Genomic DNA, 18,271 nt, shown 5'->3' with positions numbered 1-18,271 from the left:
GCAGAACTTTAAGAAATCCTGATGCCCTGGTAATACCCCAGACTGACTCCATCAGAATCTCTAGGGATGGTACCCAGGCATCCATAATAGTTAAAACTCCCCACGTGATCCCAGTATAGAGTCAAGATTGAGAACCACTGTTGGGGCATCTTCTTCAAGCTCCAGCAGCCATACTCACAGAGAGGTTCCCACATTTTAGTATTCATACGAACTTCTTGGAGGACTTAAGATTCAGATTTCTGGCACTTACGCTCAGAAAGTCCATGTTTTCGTCTGGACCCAGAAGTCTAAATTCTTAACAATCCCCTCAAATAGTTCCACTGCAAGTCCTTAGCAGACCACATTTTGGGAAATGCCACATTAGAAAAAGTATTGAATGCAAGTGGGGTGGAAACAGGAGGCCTCTGGTCCTTTAAGGACTGATTAAGAGACTACCTTTAAAGCTGTGAAGCAGAGCAGGCTAGGGCTGCTTCTTTTCATCCTGGTGGGTAAAGTAAGGGAGCAGGTCCTGGAATGGGCCTCTCCTTTTAAATACGATCTTGTTCCCAGCCCTGGAGCACAGGATGGGCACGCTGCCTTGTCCCACCTGCTGTTTCTGTTTGTTTGATGCAAAGAGGACAATTTAGAAAACCTCTTTTTGGTTCAGGAGATCCTACCAGAGGAAGAAACATAGGACCTGCCTGCCAGCCTTTCATTTTTCCTTGCCCTATCCTTTGTGGTAGTGGAGCCTGGATGCTGTTACCCATGTAAAAGGCAAGGTTTAAAGTGGTATCCTCTGGGCTTTTACCAGAACATGTTGCTGAACACCAAGCTTTTCAAGATGGTCCTCCTGAGCATCCTTAGAATCCTTCTTCTTTGGGGACTGGTGCTTTTTATGGAACATAGGGTCCAAATGACACAGGTAGGGCAGCCCTCTATTGCCCACCTGCCTGAGGCCCCTACCTTGCCCCTGATTCAGGAGCTGCTAGAAGAAGCCCCTGGCAAGCTGCAGAGGAAGCCGCGGGTCTTAGGGCATCCCTTACGGTATATGCTGGAGTTGTACCACCGTTCAGCTGACGCAAGTGGACACCCTAGGGAAAACCGCACCATTGGGGCCACCATGGTGAGGCTGGTGAGGCCACTGGCTAGTGTAGCAAGGCCTCTCAGAGGTGAGTTATCATACTATATTGTTCTGGTGCGGGGGGGAGAAAAATGGGGAAGAAAAGTGTAGAAAAAAGTGGATCTGTCAGTTTTCTGTCAGGCTTCACATTGCCTACAGGGTGGGTGGTTTTCTTGGGCTTGGTTTCTTGATTTTAAAAAGATGGCACCCTTGGGAGAACCTGGCTCAAAATTTGCTTCCCTTTAGGGCTCCAATTTAAGAACAGATTGTCTTGGGGCCTACCTGAGACTTTCTCCCAGGCCCCAGGGCAACTGAGTGATGTCTCAGCTCCTAGCTTTCAAAGAAAGTCTTAATGCTTATTATATCACTGAAAATTATAATTGAGAAATACTCATGTTCTGTGGAGGGCTGTTTGTGTTGTTTTATTCTTAGAAGACAAAAGGTACAGGATGTTGAGTTGGGGAAATTTACAAGGCCTCAGAAAGGACAGAAACAGGCTCACACCTGAGAGTCTGTTATAGTATTTAATCCTTAATGATAGGGACTCTGCTTAGCTGTCCCGAAAGGCTTAGCCTAATTTTTAAAGAAAAGGGAAGCAGAGAGCGAAGTTAAATAACTTGCAGAGGTCACAAGGATGGGGTGGCAGAGGCAGGAGTTGAGCTTCAAGTCTGTCTTGTTTTATAGTCTGTCCATAACTACTTAAGTGTTTTGAATGTCATACCCCAATATCCTTGTATACGAAGCAGTTTTTCTGTTTAGACTATGTTGTTAGTTTGGGTTTGTGGTACCAAATTACCAAATGTATTTTGGAATTTTCTTTGTTTCCCTCATGGTTCCCTTCTGCTTTAAACATCTTCATTAGACACTGATCTAGGACAGTAGTGGGCTTATGCAGTGCAGGGTTCTCTAGGGAATGAAGAAAGCCATCAATTTCAAGGAAATCTTGGGAACCTGGTGAAATTAATCTTAAGCCTTTGCTAGTCTCAGAGATGACAACAGACATGATTTACCTCCCTCCTCCAAGTAAAACAACCACCATTCCCCTAAGCTAAACTTTAGTGTGTGCTTACCATATGCCAGGCATTAGGCACAGTAATTTTACAAACATTATCTTCCTTAATCCTCCCCAATATCGTATGAAGTAGGTGTGTGTGCGAGCTCAGTTGTGTCTGACTCTTTGCGACCCCATGGACTATACCTGCCAGGCTCCTCTGTGCATGGAACTTTCCAGGCAAGAGTACTGGAGTGGGTTGCCATTTCCTCCTCCAGGGGATCTTCCCAACCCAGGGATCAAACCCACATCTTCTGTGTTTCCTGCATTGGCAAGAGGATTCTTTACTACTGCTCCACTATGGAATACTATGAATATACCCATTATATAGGTGAAGAAAATGAAGCTCAGTGTAACACAGCTAGTAATTAATAGAGCTGGGTTTCTAACCCAGGCTTTCAGGCTTCAGAGCCTGTGCTTTTAATTATCCTGCTGTGCTGACTGCTTAACAGACTTTAATTGAGCACCAAGCACTGTGTTTGGGTTGGGTATGAAAAGGCAAATAACTGCTCTAGGAGCCCCCACTATAGTAGAATGGATATATAAGTAATAACATAATGGTGGTACAGCACAGCAAATGCTTTGAAAAGGATAAGCAGTAGGATTCCTGGGACTCCAAGAAGAAATGGGTTGCTGCTTAGGACAAGGAGAGGGAAATGCTGAAATAGTTGAAAGGCCTCATTGGAGAGGTGGCATTTGAGCCAGACTTTGCAGAAGGAATAAAGAGACGATGGATACAGGGAGGGAAGTGCATTCTGATTGAGGAAAAAGATAACTTGATGTGGTTGGAGATTCACTCACCAAGTATTTATTTGGCAACTGCTAAGTGCTAGGCATTGTTCTAGGTGTTGGGATGTGATCAAGATAGGCATGGTTCTCTGGGTGAGACAAGTAAGTAAACATGGATAGTTGTAAATTGTGGTAAATGCTACCAAAGAATGAAATAGGTGGTTCTGATAGAGAATAGCAAAGAAATCTTTCCTTTGCATGGGATTGTCAGTGAAGGCATGTTTGAAGAGGTGACATTTGAGCTGAGGTCTGTAAGGTAAGAAGCTTGGCATGAGAAGAGAAGAGAGAAGTCTGATCTAGGCAAAGGGAACAACATGTACAAAGGCCTAAGGTGGAAACAAGTACTTGAAGAATAGAAGGAAGATCAGGACTGTTGGAGCCTAGTGAGATTGTAGAGAGTGGTGGGATATGAGACTGATGAGACTCAGGGATGCAGTGGTCATTACAAGGGATCTGGATTTCATTCATAAGCTGCATAAATCAATTCTGTACAGATGATATGAGGCTAGAAAGTAGAATGTCTAGAATTAGGCCAGTATCTTGGTCTGACTGTGGGATATACTGGTATCTAGGGACTCTGGAAAGGATCCAGAAATGGATGACAAGAGAGTTGGGTCTGATCATTCCATCAGGAGATGATCCAGCTGAATCAAGCTTGCTTTGAGAGCTATTCCAGGTTCAATCGCACAGGATGTGTGAGTCAGACATTTCCCTGAAAAGTTCTGAGCAGACCCTTCCTGGCCCTGATCCTTAGCAACCCCACCCTGCTTCAGGAAATATGTGATGTCAGGGTCTGAAAGGAAAGGGCAGTTCCTCACCAGACTGCCTGCTAGAGATTCGGTTTAGATTCCTTTTCAGGCAGGGTGGGGCAGATGTATGGGTGGGTGTCTTGGAAAGATTATTACAGGATGGGAGTATGGAGTAACTTGAGAAAGCAATTACAAGCCTGGCTTGAGCTTTGTCTGAATGATATCCAAGTGCCCCAAACTTGAGGGTGTATTAAGCATGAGTTGGAACCTGAACTTTTAAAAAAACTTGAAGTATGGTTTCACTCATATGTGGAATATAAAAACAAAACAAATGAAAAACAAAAATTAAAAACTCAGAAACAGATCAGATTAGTGTTTACCAGCAGGTAAAAGGGTTGTAGAGTGAGCAAAATAGGTGAAGGGAGTTAATTGTGTGGTAACAGATGATGGTAACGAAGCTTGTGGTGGTGATCACTCTGTAGTGTACACAGATGTTGAATTATGATGAATTATGATTACGAATTTTGCACCTGAAACTTGGATACATAACTAAAATCCTGATGCATCAAAACATTCAAGAGCTTCTATGTTGAACATCCCAAGCTTACTGAATTCCAGGCTAATGGATTCAGTAGAGAAGGAAGATTAGGTAGATAATATGTAAATTAGCATGGCCATGGTTAGTGACTGGACATGGAAAAACAGACTGGTTCCAAATAGGAAAAGGAGCACATCAAGGCTGTATATTGTCACCCTGCTTATTTAAATTATGTGTAGACTACATCATGAGAAATGCTGGGCTGGAAGAAGCACAAGCTGGAATCAAGATTGCTGGGAGAAATATCAATAACCTCAGATATACAGATGACACTACCCTTATGGCAGAAAGTGAAGAACTAAAAAGCCTCTTGATGAAAGTGAAAGAGGAGAGTGAAAAAGTTGGCTTAAAGCTCAACCTTCAGAAAACTAAGATCATGGCATCTGGTCCCATCACTTCATGGAAAATAGATGGGGAAACAGTGACAGACTTTATTTTTCTGGGCTCCAAAATCACTGCAGATGGTGATTGCAGCCATGAAATTAAAAAAAAAAAAAAAGTCGCTTGCTCCTTGGAAGGAAAGTTACGACCAACCTAGACAGCATATTAAAAAGCAGAGACATTATTTTGCCAACAAAGGTCCGTCTAGTCAAGGCTATGGTTTTTCCAGTAGTCATGTATGGATGTGAGAGTTGGACTATAAAGAAAGCTGAGCGCCGAAGAATTGATGCTTTTGGACTGTGGTGTTAGAGAAGACTCTTGAGAGATCCAACCAGTCCATCCTGGGAGAGATCAGTCCTGGGTGTTCATTGGAGGGACTGATGTTGAAGCTGAAACTCGAATACGTTGGCCACCTGATGTGAAGAGCTGACTCATCTGAGATGACACTGATGCTGGGAAAGGTTGAAGGCAGGAGGAGAAGGGGACAACAAAGGCTGAGATGGTTGGATAGTATCACCGACTCAATGGACATGGGTTTGGGTGAACTCCGGGAGCTGGTGATGGACAGAGAGGCCTGGCGTGTTTTGGTTCATGGGGTCACAAAGAGTCAGACACAACTGAGCGACTGAACTGAACTGATGGTTAGTGATAGTTGAAGATGACAGAAGGGTTTTTCTTGCTATGCCTGGTTTTTGTAATCGTTGCTCTTGACCTTTGCCAGGAGAGGGCGCAGAAGGTCAGAGCACTGCAGGTCCCGCTTTTCAACGCTTTGGCCACTAGGTGTCAGCATCACAGTTTAGATTTAAACAATCACTTTGTAGTTCAGCTGGTAAAGAATCTGCCTGCAATGCGAGAGACCTGGGTTCGATTCCTGGAGAAGGGAAAGGCTACCCACTCCAGTATTCTGGCCTGGAGAATTCCATGGACTGTATAGTCCACGGGGTCGCAAAGAGTCGGACACGGCTGAGCTACTTCCACTTTCAAAAGATGCAGCTTTTAAGTAGACTTCTTAGCTGAGGTCATTTATATGACTGGGCCTTGTTGAATACGGTATTTATAATGAATGGGGTAAACGAAGAATTATTTCCAGTAAGAAATGGAAAAGGGGGAGATTGAGGATTAAGGGAGAACCTACCCAATAATGGAATAGCTGCTCAAGAAGAAATTCAAATAGAAAGCAAAAGTAGTAAACACCTGTCCCAACTAGAAAAATTATTTTGTGGCATCTCCAACCCAGATTTGAAGCGATAGCAGACCATACCCCCCAATATTGGACTGTCACCCTAAAGCTGCCACTATATAGTGATAACAGCATGAGGATTTATTATTAATTCATATGTTTCAATGACCCTCTTAATTGGTCACCTTTTTAATAGTCAACTAAATAATACAATATATACAGACAGTTCTGTATTTGAAGTGTTTTTCTCCACCTAGGGCTATGAGTGATCTAAAAATGAGCCACAATTTGTCATCTTAAGGGAAAAAGACTTGGACTCAAATCTTCATTCTAACAAACACTGGCTTGTGTGTCCTCTGGCATAGCTTCTCTGAGCTTGTTTCCTTGTCTGCAAAATGGGAATAACAACTATCTCATAAGGCTATTGTGGATTCAAGAGCTAATGCATGTAAAGCATCTAATACATTATATAAGTGCTCAATAGATTGCTATTATGATCTTAAATTCATTTCAGGGCTGCTTGTCAGTTTGTACTGAGCCGGTCTGTTAGGGAGACTAAGGCTAGGAGGTAAGAAGCTAACGCTTTGCTCTTGTTCCCTCTTACTAATACAGGCTCCTGGCACATACAGACCCTGGACTTTCCTCTGAGACCAAACCGGGTAGCATACCAACTAGTCAGAGCCACTGTGGTTTACCGCCATCAACTTCACCTAACTCATTCCCACCTCTCCTGCCATGTGGAGCCCTGGGTCCAGAAAAGCCCAACCAATCACTTTCCTTCTTCAGGAAGAGGCTCCACAAAGCCTTCCCTGTCGCCCAAAGCTTGGACAGAGATGGATATCATGGAACATGTTGGGCAAAAGCTCTGGAATCACAAGGGGCGCAGGGTTCTACGACTCCGCTTCGTGTGTCAGCAGCCAAGAGGTAGTGAGGTTCGTGAGTTCTGGTGGCATGGCACTTCATCATTGGACACTGTCTTCTTGTTACTGTATTTCAATGACACTCAGAGTGTTCAGAAGACCAAACCTCTCCCTAAAGGCCTGAAAGAATTTACAGAAAAAGACCCTTCTCTTCTCTTGAGGAGGGCTCGTCAAGCAGGCAGTATTGCATCTGAAGTTCCTGGCCCCTCCAGGGAGCATGACGGGCCTGAAAGTAACCAGTGTTCCCTCCACCCTTTTCAAGTCAGCTTCCAGCAGCTGGGCTGGGATCACTGGATCATCGCTCCCCATCTCTATACCCCAAACTACTGTAAGGGAGTATGTCCTCGGGTACTACACTATGGTCTCAATTCTCCCAATCATGCCATCATCCAGAACCTTGTCAATGAGCTGGTGGATCAGAGTGTCCCTCAGCCTTCCTGTGTCCCTTATAAGTATGTTCCCATTAGCATCCTTCTGATTGAGGCAAATGGGAGTATCTTGTACAAGGAGTATCAGGGTATGATTGCCCAGTCCTGCACATGCAGGTGACAGCAAAGGTACAGATAGATCAGGTTTGCCCAAGAAATTAGAAAAGGATTTATAATAAGCAAATATTGTTAAATCTGAAAGCGCTCAACCCAAGTGCTCTACCCATTCTGTAGATTCTATTCCTTGCCTTCAGCATTGTACTTTAAGTCTTCTTCCCCTATTTATGAGTGTCTCACTTTATAAAAACAGTTCTGATGCCAAATATCAGTATGTTTTGGCCACTAGTCCGTCTTCTGAGGATCTAGAAGGTTTGGGGTGAAGACAGCAACTTGAGATTTTATACTCCTCTTCCTTGCCTCCTGAATCCTAGAAACTATTACCTAATTGAAGAGACCGCTTGCTTCTGTGTTTGGATTTCCCTCTAAATCTAAAACTGTTTCTTAGATGGACTAGGAAAATTTTAAGCAGTAATCTCTCTAGAAATCTTTTGAAGGAAACAGAAGGGAATCTTTTTCTAAGCCATCAGGGTTTTTCCTCTCAGGCTCTGAACCTGGCAGAAATGCCTGGGATGATCCCTTTATTATCCTGCTGTGAAGAGAGCAGCCGTTAATAAAGCCAGTAGGGAAATGTGAATGGAGCAGAGATGACAATCATTTCAAAACCTCTTATATCTATAGTGAAAAAATGAAGAGTTGTCATTGTTGATTAGAATTATGTATGGGGGAGTCATTTTAAATTTTCTCTGGAACAATAGATTTCACAGGGTATTTTCTCATTTTAGGTAATCCTTAAACCCTTGTTAATGAGCCTACAGAGAAAGCTTGCTGGTGGCTCAGAGCCTGAGAGTTGGCCTGGTTGGGAGTGGAAGGCATAGAAGGCTGCAGTTAGGAAAGTTAATAGGGCAGTGGGGGAAGGGTGAAATGTGCTGAGACCTGGGGCTGACTTCATACTGGGCTTGCTTGTTTGTGTGTTCAGCTGGGCTCTGAGCATGGGTCTCGGGGGGAGACAGGCTTGCTGTATTGGGAGGCATGGAGTTCTGCCTTGGACTAAATAATGCTTGCACTGTGACTCTTTTCTATTCCTGTGCTGTATTGAAGTGATGGGGACTGGGTTGTGTTGCAAATAAATCATTTTTGTTGTTATAGAGAGTCTTGAATGTTTGGGAGACAGTGGGTGGAAGGAATTTATTTCCTTTATTCCCTAGGCTATGGCCAGGAACTCAACCCCAATCCCCCAGCGTGTAGTTGGAGTTCTCCCTGAAGGCAGCACTGCTAACAATCAGCTCTCACCAAAGGAATCCATTGAGGTAGCCCAGTAAGGCACTTCCCCTGCCCAATTGTTCCTTGGCTAATCTTATGGTTGTTGTCAATGAAATGGGACAGATTTAGGGTGGTTTCATATATTGAAATATTTGCCAAACATATATCCCTATCTCTTTTTTACCTATCATACATTAACTTATTTTTACCACTCCATTCTCAATAATTGGTTCCAATTAAATGAAATATCTTACATGTCTATAAATACATAAATTTTATTCTGCCTGACGGGTTATTCCTTAACATACTTTTGTCTATCTACCTTCTTTACTGTATCTTTAGGAATCAGCTCAGGTATTTCTCTTCATCTCAAAGCCCCTCCTGATACCTGTGACTCAGGTAGGATCTCACTATCTGTGCTCACAGCGTTGTTTGCTTTCCTTGAAGACACTCGAGTGTAACTGTCATTGTTGCCAAAAGATGAAGCTTCTTTTGAGAGTTTCAACTGTGTTTTACCCATTTCCTTATTATTGGAGACTGGTCCTTGATGGATACAAGCATCGGACAGTCACACTTTTTTTGTGAGGGATGCATTCTTCCTAACATGGAATATTTCAATGTTCACATATCTCATTTTCCACTGGAATAGATGCAATAAAAGATAAACTTTGTATATAAAGCAGGATGAATTTTTGTGCCTCATTATTTCAAAATCATGATTCAAATTAGAATGTGACAGCTGTGTTCTTGAGTAAGGCAGTTCTTGGGATTGTTAGTCTGTGAGTTAAAATGGGAGAGTAAATGTTGGCTTCCAGGCCAGTGATTTCTGCAACCCAGCTGGGGTAGGCACAAATACCTAACAGGCCTGAATGCAGACCTCGGTCCCAGGACCAGATTCTGAATTCACCATCTCAGTGTTCTTTGGAATTTTCAGGAAATCATGATCTCCTAGCTTGATTTCTGAATATGTCTGAAACTTAATCTGTTTATGGAGGGCTCAGGGTTAATTCGGAGAAGGCAATAGCACCCCACTCCAGTACTCTTGCCTGGAAAATCCCATGGATGGAGGAGCCTGGTGGGCTGCAATCCATGGGGTCGCTAAGAGTCAGATACGACTTAACTTGCACTTTTCACTTTCATGCATTGGAGAAGGAAATGGCAACCCACTCCAGTGTTCTTGCCTGGAGAATCCCAGGGATGGGGGAGCCTGGTGGCTGCCATCTATGGGGTCGCTCAGAGTTGGACACAACTGAAGCGATGCAGCAGCAGCAGCAGGGTTAATTGGCCCTATTATCCATTAAGCCCTGAGCTGTCAGAATATACAAGGAAAATACTAGCAAGATGGAATCAGTTGTGATTGATGTTACAGATTCCTTTCTTTTGAAACATTGCTTTCAAATCAGCACTTTTTCTCAAGTCCAAAGTAAGAGATCTAGACCTCAAACCTTTGGGAGAAAGGAGATATGCTTGCTAGTGAAGGAGGATGTATGGATGGCAGTCTGTCTGCCAAAGTGGGTGGAGAGAAATACTTACTTGGTCCAGAAATAGAAAGCAGAGAGTAAAGTCCACCTTGTCCCAGCTCCCCCACTGAATAGGCTTGAACTCTATTCAATGTGTCAGTCCCTAAGGAGCAGGTATTTGAGCTTGTTTCTGACCCTGGAGCTCTGTTGCATTTACCTTGGTAGTATATTTTGTCCAATTCTGGACAAAGTTGGGGAGCAGGTGAAATTTATCTTCAGTTTCACCAAATATTTGGTGCCTAATTCTGTAAAACTTTTCAAATGTCTTCAGTTAAGTCTCCCAACAGAACTATAAAGCAGGATGGATAAGCCCCATTAAAGAAAAATTGGTTTGCTGAGACATAATTTGCATACTAAAGAAGCCACAATTTTAAGTGTTCAATTCAGTGGTTTTTAGTATATTCAGAGTTGTGCAGAAAACACTGCAATTGATTTGACCACAAAAAGAAACCCCATGCCTGTTAGCAGTTAATCTCGATTTCCCTCACCCCAGCCCCTGGCAACTATTAATCCATTTATTTTCTTTTTCTGTAGATTATGGATATTTAGATAAGTCAAATCATGCAATATTTGGCTTTTTGTGACTATCTTCACATTAGCATTGCACTTTCTAGGTTCATCTATATCATTCATTCTTTTTTTTTTTTTACTGAATAAAACTCCATTTTAGAATATGCCACATTTTATTTATCCATTCATCAGTTGATGGGCATTTGAGCTGTTTCTACTCTGGCTATTATGAATAATGCTGACTTGAATGTTCATGTGGAAGTTTTTGTGTGGACATATATATTCAATCCTCTTGCATAAATATTTAGGAGTATTAATGCTGAATCATATGGTATGTCTATGTTTAACATTTTGAGGAACTGTTAAACTGTTCTCCAAAGCAGCTGTACCATCTTACAATCCAAAACTGTCTGAGGGTTTCAATTTCCCTACATGCTCACCAACACTTCTTATTGTCTGCCTTGCTTATTTTAGCCATACTGGTAAAGAGCTATTTTGTTGTGTTTTTGAGTACATTTCCCTGATGACTAACTATGTTGAACAAGTTTATTTGCAACTTGCATATCTTCTTAAATGTTCATTGAAGTCTGCCCAATTTTTAATTGGATTTTCTCATAATTTTAAGCTGTGTAAGTTCTTCATATGTTCTGGATGTTAGTCTCTTATCAGATGTATGATTTGCAAATATGTCCTCTGATTCTGTGAGTTGTCTTTTGACTTACTTGACTGTGTCCTCTGGAACACAAAAGTTTTTAATTTGGAAGAAGTCCAAATTATTTTTATCTTTTGTTCTTATGCTTGTGGTACCATCTAAAAAACTGAATAATTCAAGATCATGAGAATTTACACTAATGTCTTTTTCTAAGTGTTTTTTATAGTTCTTGCTGTAACATTTACGTGTTTAATCCATTTCAGTTAATTTTCACATAGCATGTGAGATAAAGGTCTAGCTTCATTGATTTGCAAGTTGATGTCCAATAGTCACAGCACCATTTGTTGAAATGACTAATATTTCCCCCATTGAATTATCTTGGCACTCTTGTCAAAAATTGAACATAAGGGTTTCTTTCTAGACTCTAAATTTTCTTTCATTGATCCATATGTCTATTATGCCAAGACATCACTGTCTTGATAACTGTAGCTTTGTGTAAGTTTTGAAATTAGGAAATGTGATTCCTCCAAATGTTTTCTTTACCAAAATTGTTTAGGGTATTCTGGATCACTTGTATTTCCATATGAATTTTACAATCAGCTTTTCAATTTCTGAAAAAAAAAATACCAGCTGAGTTTTTTTTTTTTTTTTGATTATGGACTGAAATGAATCTGTAGATAAGTTTGAGGAGTATTGGCATCTTAAAATTATTGTCTTCTGATATATAAAAATGAAATGTCTTTCCATTTATTTAGGACTTATTTATTTTTTTCTATAGTTTTGTCATTTTACAGTATATGTCTTACACTTTAAATTCATTCCTTAGCTTTTTATTCTTGTTGATGCTATTATTAAAGGATTTTTTTCTAAATTTTCAGGCCATTAATTGCTAGTATATAGAAATATAATTTATTTTTATATTATACTAGTACTCTGCAACCTTGCTGAATTCATTTATTAGCTGTAATAGTTTGTGTGGATTTCTTACAATTTTCTATATATAAGGTCATCTGTGAATATATATAGTTTTACTTCTTTCGATCTGAATTTCTTCTTTATTTCTGCCTAATTACCCTATCTAGAACCTTCAATAAAATGTTGAATAGAAGTAGTGAAAACAGATATTCTTTTTCCTGATCCTAGAGGGAAATCATTCAGTCTTTTACCATTAAGTTCGTTAGTTGTGGCTTTCATAGATCCTCAGCTTCAGTACTTTAAAGCTATAGTGATCAACACAGTGTGCTATTTGTGAAAGAATAAACAAATAGATTATTGGAATAGAATAGAGAACCCCAAAATAGACCCACACACATATAGTCAACTAATCTTTAACAAAGCTGCAAAGGCAATTAGATGAATAAAGAATAATCTTTTCAACAAATGGCGCTAGAATAACTGGACAACCATGTGCAAAAAGAAATGAATCTGTGGCAGATTCATTTTGATATTTGGCAAAACTAATACAATTTTGTAAAGTTTAAAAATAAAATAAAATTAAAAAAAAGAAATGAATCTGTACAAAGAGAAGGTATAAAATACAAATTAAGCACAAAGACTAGTGTGTTAAAGAGCAATGCTGTTTTTACAAAAATGACTTTAATTGAGCATGGGGGAGAAAATCTAATATGTACAAAACACTATCCATATACAAAATAGCACAAATTTTACAATGAATACTAAAATCAAATAAGCTGCACATGAAAAAAAAATTGGAAATGGAGCACAGATAAAAATGTCAAACACAAACTATAAAACTTCTAGAAGATAACTAGGTAAACTTTGATTTAGTAATGACTTTTATTTCTTTCCTATATTTTGCTTTTTGCTCTTTTAGGGCTTTATATCATTTTATTTCATAAATATCATCTCATTTTAATTTACAGAAATGAAGGTTTCTGGAGACTTGCCCATAGTCATAAAGCATAGCAAATGAGTGGGTAGTTGGATCCTAACCCAAATCCATCTGATGGCCTGATGATAACTTTTTAGACATAACAGTCGCAAAGAGTCAGACACGAATGAGTGACTGAACTGAAATGAACTGAAGAAGGAAAAAACTGATAAGTTGGACTTCATTAAAATTAAAAATTCTGCTCTTCAAAAGACACTACTGAGAATGTAAAGGTTAGCCACAGACTAGAAGGAAATATTTTCAAAACACAGAAAAAAGACTTGCATTCAAAACATGCAAAGAACCTTTAAAATTCAACAATAAGAAGACAAACAGCTGAATTATAACATGGGCAAAATATATGAATAGAAACCTCATCATGGAAAGCATATACATGGCAAATAAACATATAAAGAGATGTTCCTCCTCATAGGTCATTAAATCAATGAGATGCCACCACACACCTATTAGAATGGTTCAAATCCAAAACGCTGACAGCATCGATTGCTGGTAGGAATGCAAAATGGTACAGCTGCTTTGAAACACAGACTTAGAGTTCTAAACATAGTCTACATACTAAACAGAGTCTCACCATACAATCCAGCAACCACACTCCTTGTTATTATAATGAGTTGATCACCTAATCTATGACAAAGGAGGTGAGAATATAAAATGGAGAAAAGACAACCTCTTCAATAAGTGGTGGTGGCAGAACTGGACAGCTACATGTAAAAGAATGAAATTAGAATACTTCCTAACACCATACACAAAACAAACTCAAAATGGATTAAAGACCTGAATGTAAGGTCAGACACTATAAAACTCTTAGAGGAAAACATATAGAACACTCTGATATAAGTCATAGCAGGATCTTTTTTGACCCACATCCTAGAGTAATGAAAATAAACAATAAAAATTAACAAATGGGACCTAATTAAACTTCAAATATTCTGCACAGCAAAGGAAACCATAAGCAAAAGGAAAGGACAACACTAAGAATGGGAGCAAATATTTGCAAACGAAACAACAGACAAGGGATTAACCTCCAAAATATATAAGCAGCTCATAGCAGCTCAATGTCAGAAAAACAAACAACCCAATCAAAAAAATGGGCAGAAGACCTAAACAGACATTTCTCCAAAGAAGACATACAGATGGCCAATGAACACAGGAAAAGATGTTCAACATCACTAATTATTAAAGAAATGCAAATCAAAACTACAATGAGGTGTCGCTTCACATCCATCATTAAAAATTCTACAAACAATAAATGTTGGAGAAGGTGTGGAGAAAAGGGAACCCTTTTGCACTGTTGGTGGACATGTAAATTGATACAGCCACTATGGAGAATGGTATGGAGGTTCCTTGAAAACTAGGAATAAAAATACCATATGACTCAGCAATCTCACTACTAGGCACATACCCATAAAAAACCATAATTCAAAAAGATACATGCACCATGCACCCCAATGTTCGTTGTGGCACTGTTTGCAGTGGACAGGACATGGAGGCAACCTAGATGTCCATCAACAGAGGAATGGATAGGGAAGATGTGGTATATATATACAATGGAATATTTCTCAGCCATAGGAATGAAATTGGATCATCTTATAGAGACATGGATAGACCTAGAGACTGTTCTACAGAGTAAAGTAAGTCCAAAATAGAAAAACAAATATCATATATTAATGCATATATGTGGAGCCTAAAAAAATGGTATAGATGATCTTATTTGCAAAACAGAAATAGAGACAGAGACATAAAGAACAAATATATGGACACCAAAGTGGGAAAGGGGAGGTGGGATGAATTGGGAGACTGGAAGGGACATACATACGCTATAGATACTATGTATAAAATAACTAGTGAGAACCTACTACATGGCACAGGGAACTCTACTCAGTGCTCTTTGGTGATCCAAATGGGAAAGAAATCTAAAGAAGAGGGAATATCAGTGGAAACTAACACAAAGTTGTAAAGCTGTGATGTATGTCGGAGAGTGTTTTGCCTATGTTCTCCTCTAGGAGTTTTATAGTTTCTGGTCTTACGTTTAGATCTTTAATCCATTTTGAGTTTATTTTTGTGTATGGTGTTAGAAAGTGTTCTAGTTTCATTCTTTTACAAGTGGTTGACCAGATTTCCCAGCACCACTTGTTAAAGAGATTGTCTTTAATCCATTGTATATTCTTGCCTCCTTTGTCAAAGATAAGGTGTCCATATGTGCGTGGATTTATCTCTGGGCTTTCTATTTTGTTCCATTGATCTATATTTCTGTCTTTGTACCAGTACCATACTGTCTTGATAACTGTGGCTTTGTAATAGAGCCTGAAGTCAGGTAGGTTGATTCCTCCAGTTCCATTCTTCTTTCTCAAGATCGCTTTGGCTATTCGAGGTTTTTTGTATTTCCATACAAATTGTGAAATTATTTGTTCTAGCTCTGTGAAGAATACTGTTGGTAGCTTGATAGGGATTGCATTGAATCTATAAATTGCTTTGGGTAGTATACTCATTTTCACTATATTGATTCTTCCAATCCATGAACATGGTATATTTCTCCATCTGTTGGTGTCCTCTTTGATTCCTTTCACCAGTGTTTTATAGTTTTCTATATATAGGTCTTTAGTTTCTTTAGGTAGATATATTCCTAAGTATTTTATTCTTTCCGTTGCAATGGTGAATGGAATTGTTTCCTTAATTTCTCTTTCTGTTTTCTCATTATGACCCACCTCCCAGAATATTGGAAATAAAAGCAAAAATAAACAAATGGGACCTAATTAACCTTAAAAGCTTCTGCACATCAAAGGAAACTATTAGCAAGGTGAAAAGACAGCCTTCAGAATGGGAGAAAATAATAGCAAATGAAGCAACTGACAAACAACTAATCCCAAGAATATACAAGCAACTCCTACAGCTCAACTCCAGAAAAATAAATGACCCAATCAAAAAATGGGCCAAAGAACTAAATAGACATTTCTCCAAAGAAGACATACAGATGGCTAACAAACACATGAAAAGATGCTCAACATCACTCATTATCAGAGAAATGCAAATCAAAACCACTATGAGGTACCATTTCACGCCAGTCAGAATGGCTGCGATCCAAAAGTCTACAAATAATAAATGCTGGAGAGGGTGTGGAGAAAAGGGAACCCTCTTACACTGTTGGTGGGAATGCAAACTAGTACAGCCACTATGGAGAACAGTGTGGAGATTCCTTAAAAAACTGGAAATAGAACTGCCTTATGATCCAGCAATCCCACTGCTGGGCATACACACTGAGGAAACCAGAAGGGAAAGAGACACGTGTACCCCAATGTCTTCCCGAGCACCATACAGTTCGAAGGCATCAATTCTTTGGCGTTCTGCCTTCTTTGCACTCCATCTCTCACAACAGTATATGACCACTGGAAAGACCATAGCCTTGACAATACAGACCTTTGTCGGCAGAGTAATGTCTCTGCTTTTCAACATACTGTCTAGATTCGTCATCACTTTCCTGCCAAGAAACAATCGTCTTCTGATTTCATGGCTGCAGTCACCATCCGCAGTGATTTTGGAGCCCAAGAAGAGGAATGTCACCTCTTCATGTAGTAATGGGGTCGGATGCCATGATATTAGTTTTTTTAATATTTAGTCTTAAGCCAGTCTTCCACTCTCCTTCTTCACCCTCAAGTGGCTCTTTATTTCCTCTTCACTTTCTGCCATTAAAGTGGTATTATCCACATATCTGAGGATTTTGATGTTTCTCCCACGTATTTCGATTCTAGCTTTTAACTCATCCAGCCCAGCATTTCTCATGATGTGCTCAGCATATGGGTTAAACAAACAGGGTGACAGAAGACTGCCCTGTCATACTCCTTTCTCAATCTTGAAGCAATCAATTGTTCCATACAGGGTTCTAACTGTTGCTTCTTGACCTGCATACAGGTTTCTCGCAGGATAGGTAAGATGGTCTGGTATTCCCATCTCTCTAAGAGCTTTCCACCGTTTGTCATGATCCACACAGTCAAAGGCTTTAGTGTAGTTAATGAAACAGAAAAAAGTGTTTTTCTGCAATTCTCTTGCTTTCTCTATAATCCAGCGAATGTTGGCAGTTTGAACTCTAATTCCTCTTCCTTTTCTAAACCCAGCCTGGACATCTGGAAGTTTTTGGTTCATATAATGCGGAAACCTAGTGTGTATGATTTTAAGTTGAAAAGTTATGTCCACACAAAAACAAGCACGTGACTTTTTATAGCAGCTTTATTCCTTCCTAATTGCCAAAACACAGAAGCCACCAAGATGTCCTTTAATATGTAAATAGGATAAACAAATTAGTACATGTATACAATATAATATTATTTAGCAATGAAAATAAATGAGCTATGAAGCCATGAAAAGACATGGAGGAATCTTAAATGCATATTGATAAGTAAAGTGAAAGAAAGTAAGTGAAAGTTGCTCAGCCATGTCAGACTCTTTGCGACCCCATGTACTATACAGTCCATGGAATTCTCCAGGCCAGAATACTGGAGTGGGTAGCCTTTCCCTCCTCCAGGGGATCTGCCCAACCCAGGGATCGAACCCAGGTTTCCTGCATTACAGGCAGATTCTTTACCAGCTGAGCCACAAGGGAAGCCAGTCTGAAAAGGCTACAAACTCTATGATTCTATTCATACGACATTCAGGAAAAGGCAAAACTATAGAGACAGTAAAAAGTTTAGCATTTGCTACCAGTTTAGAAGGAGGGGAGTGGGGAATGAATACATGGAGGACAGGGGACTTTTAGGACAGTGGCATGCTTCTGCATGTAATGGTAGATACATGGCACTATGTGTTTGTCAAAATACCCATGTAATATACAGCTGAAAAAGTGAACTTCCTGTAAACTATGGACTTTCATTAATAATGATGTGTCAATATTGGTTTGTCGGCTGTTAACAAGTGTGCCACAGTAATATAAGCTATTAATAATAATAGCTATTATTAGGAGAGGAAGGAAGGGTAGTATATGGAAAGTCTGTACTTCCTCCTGTTTTTCTCTAAACCCAAAACTGCTCTTAAAAAAAGAAAGTTTATTAAACAAACAAAAAAGGATTTTGTGTGCAGTGAGCTCTGAGCCAGGGCAAATAATGATGAGTCATATGCATGGGTGTTTCCAAGAACTTTCAGATAGGTCAAATTGTAACATTTCTCTGGGAATG

At 39.7% G+C, this 18,271-nt stretch overlaps 1 protein-coding gene across 1 annotated transcript; it reads left to right on the top strand.

Moving 5' to 3' along the window:
• Nucleotides 1-242: 242 nt before the first annotated feature.
• Nucleotides 243-8,398, top strand: BMP15 (bone morphogenetic protein 15). The gene is made up of 2 exons (XM_006059485.4): nucleotides 243-1,148; nucleotides 6,460-8,398. Exons 1-2 carry the CDS (start codon nucleotides 794-796, stop codon nucleotides 7,314-7,316), a joined length of 1,212 nt encoding a protein of 403 aa, XP_006059547.1. The 5' UTR covers nucleotides 243-793; the 3' UTR covers nucleotides 7,317-8,398.
• Nucleotides 8,399-18,271: the final 9,873 nt, after the last annotated feature.

Source organism: Bubalus bubalis, chromosome X (assembly GCF_019923935.1).
Source record: "Bubalus bubalis isolate 160015118507 breed Murrah chromosome X, NDDB_SH_1, whole genome shotgun sequence".
Taxonomy (NCBI): Eukaryota; Metazoa; Chordata; class Mammalia; order Artiodactyla; family Bovidae; genus Bubalus; species Bubalus bubalis.
This window is presented reverse-complemented; position numbering and strand designations above follow the sequence as displayed.

Coding starts and splice junctions, on each gene's coding strand:
- BMP15 (XM_006059485.4), top strand. CDS start 794: ATGTTGCTGAACACCAAGCTTTTCAAGATGGTCCTCCTGAGCATCCTT. Junction 1,149..6,459: donor TGTAGCAAGGCCTCTCAGAG/GTGAGTTATCAT, acceptor TTACTAATACAG/GCTCCTGGCACATACAGACC.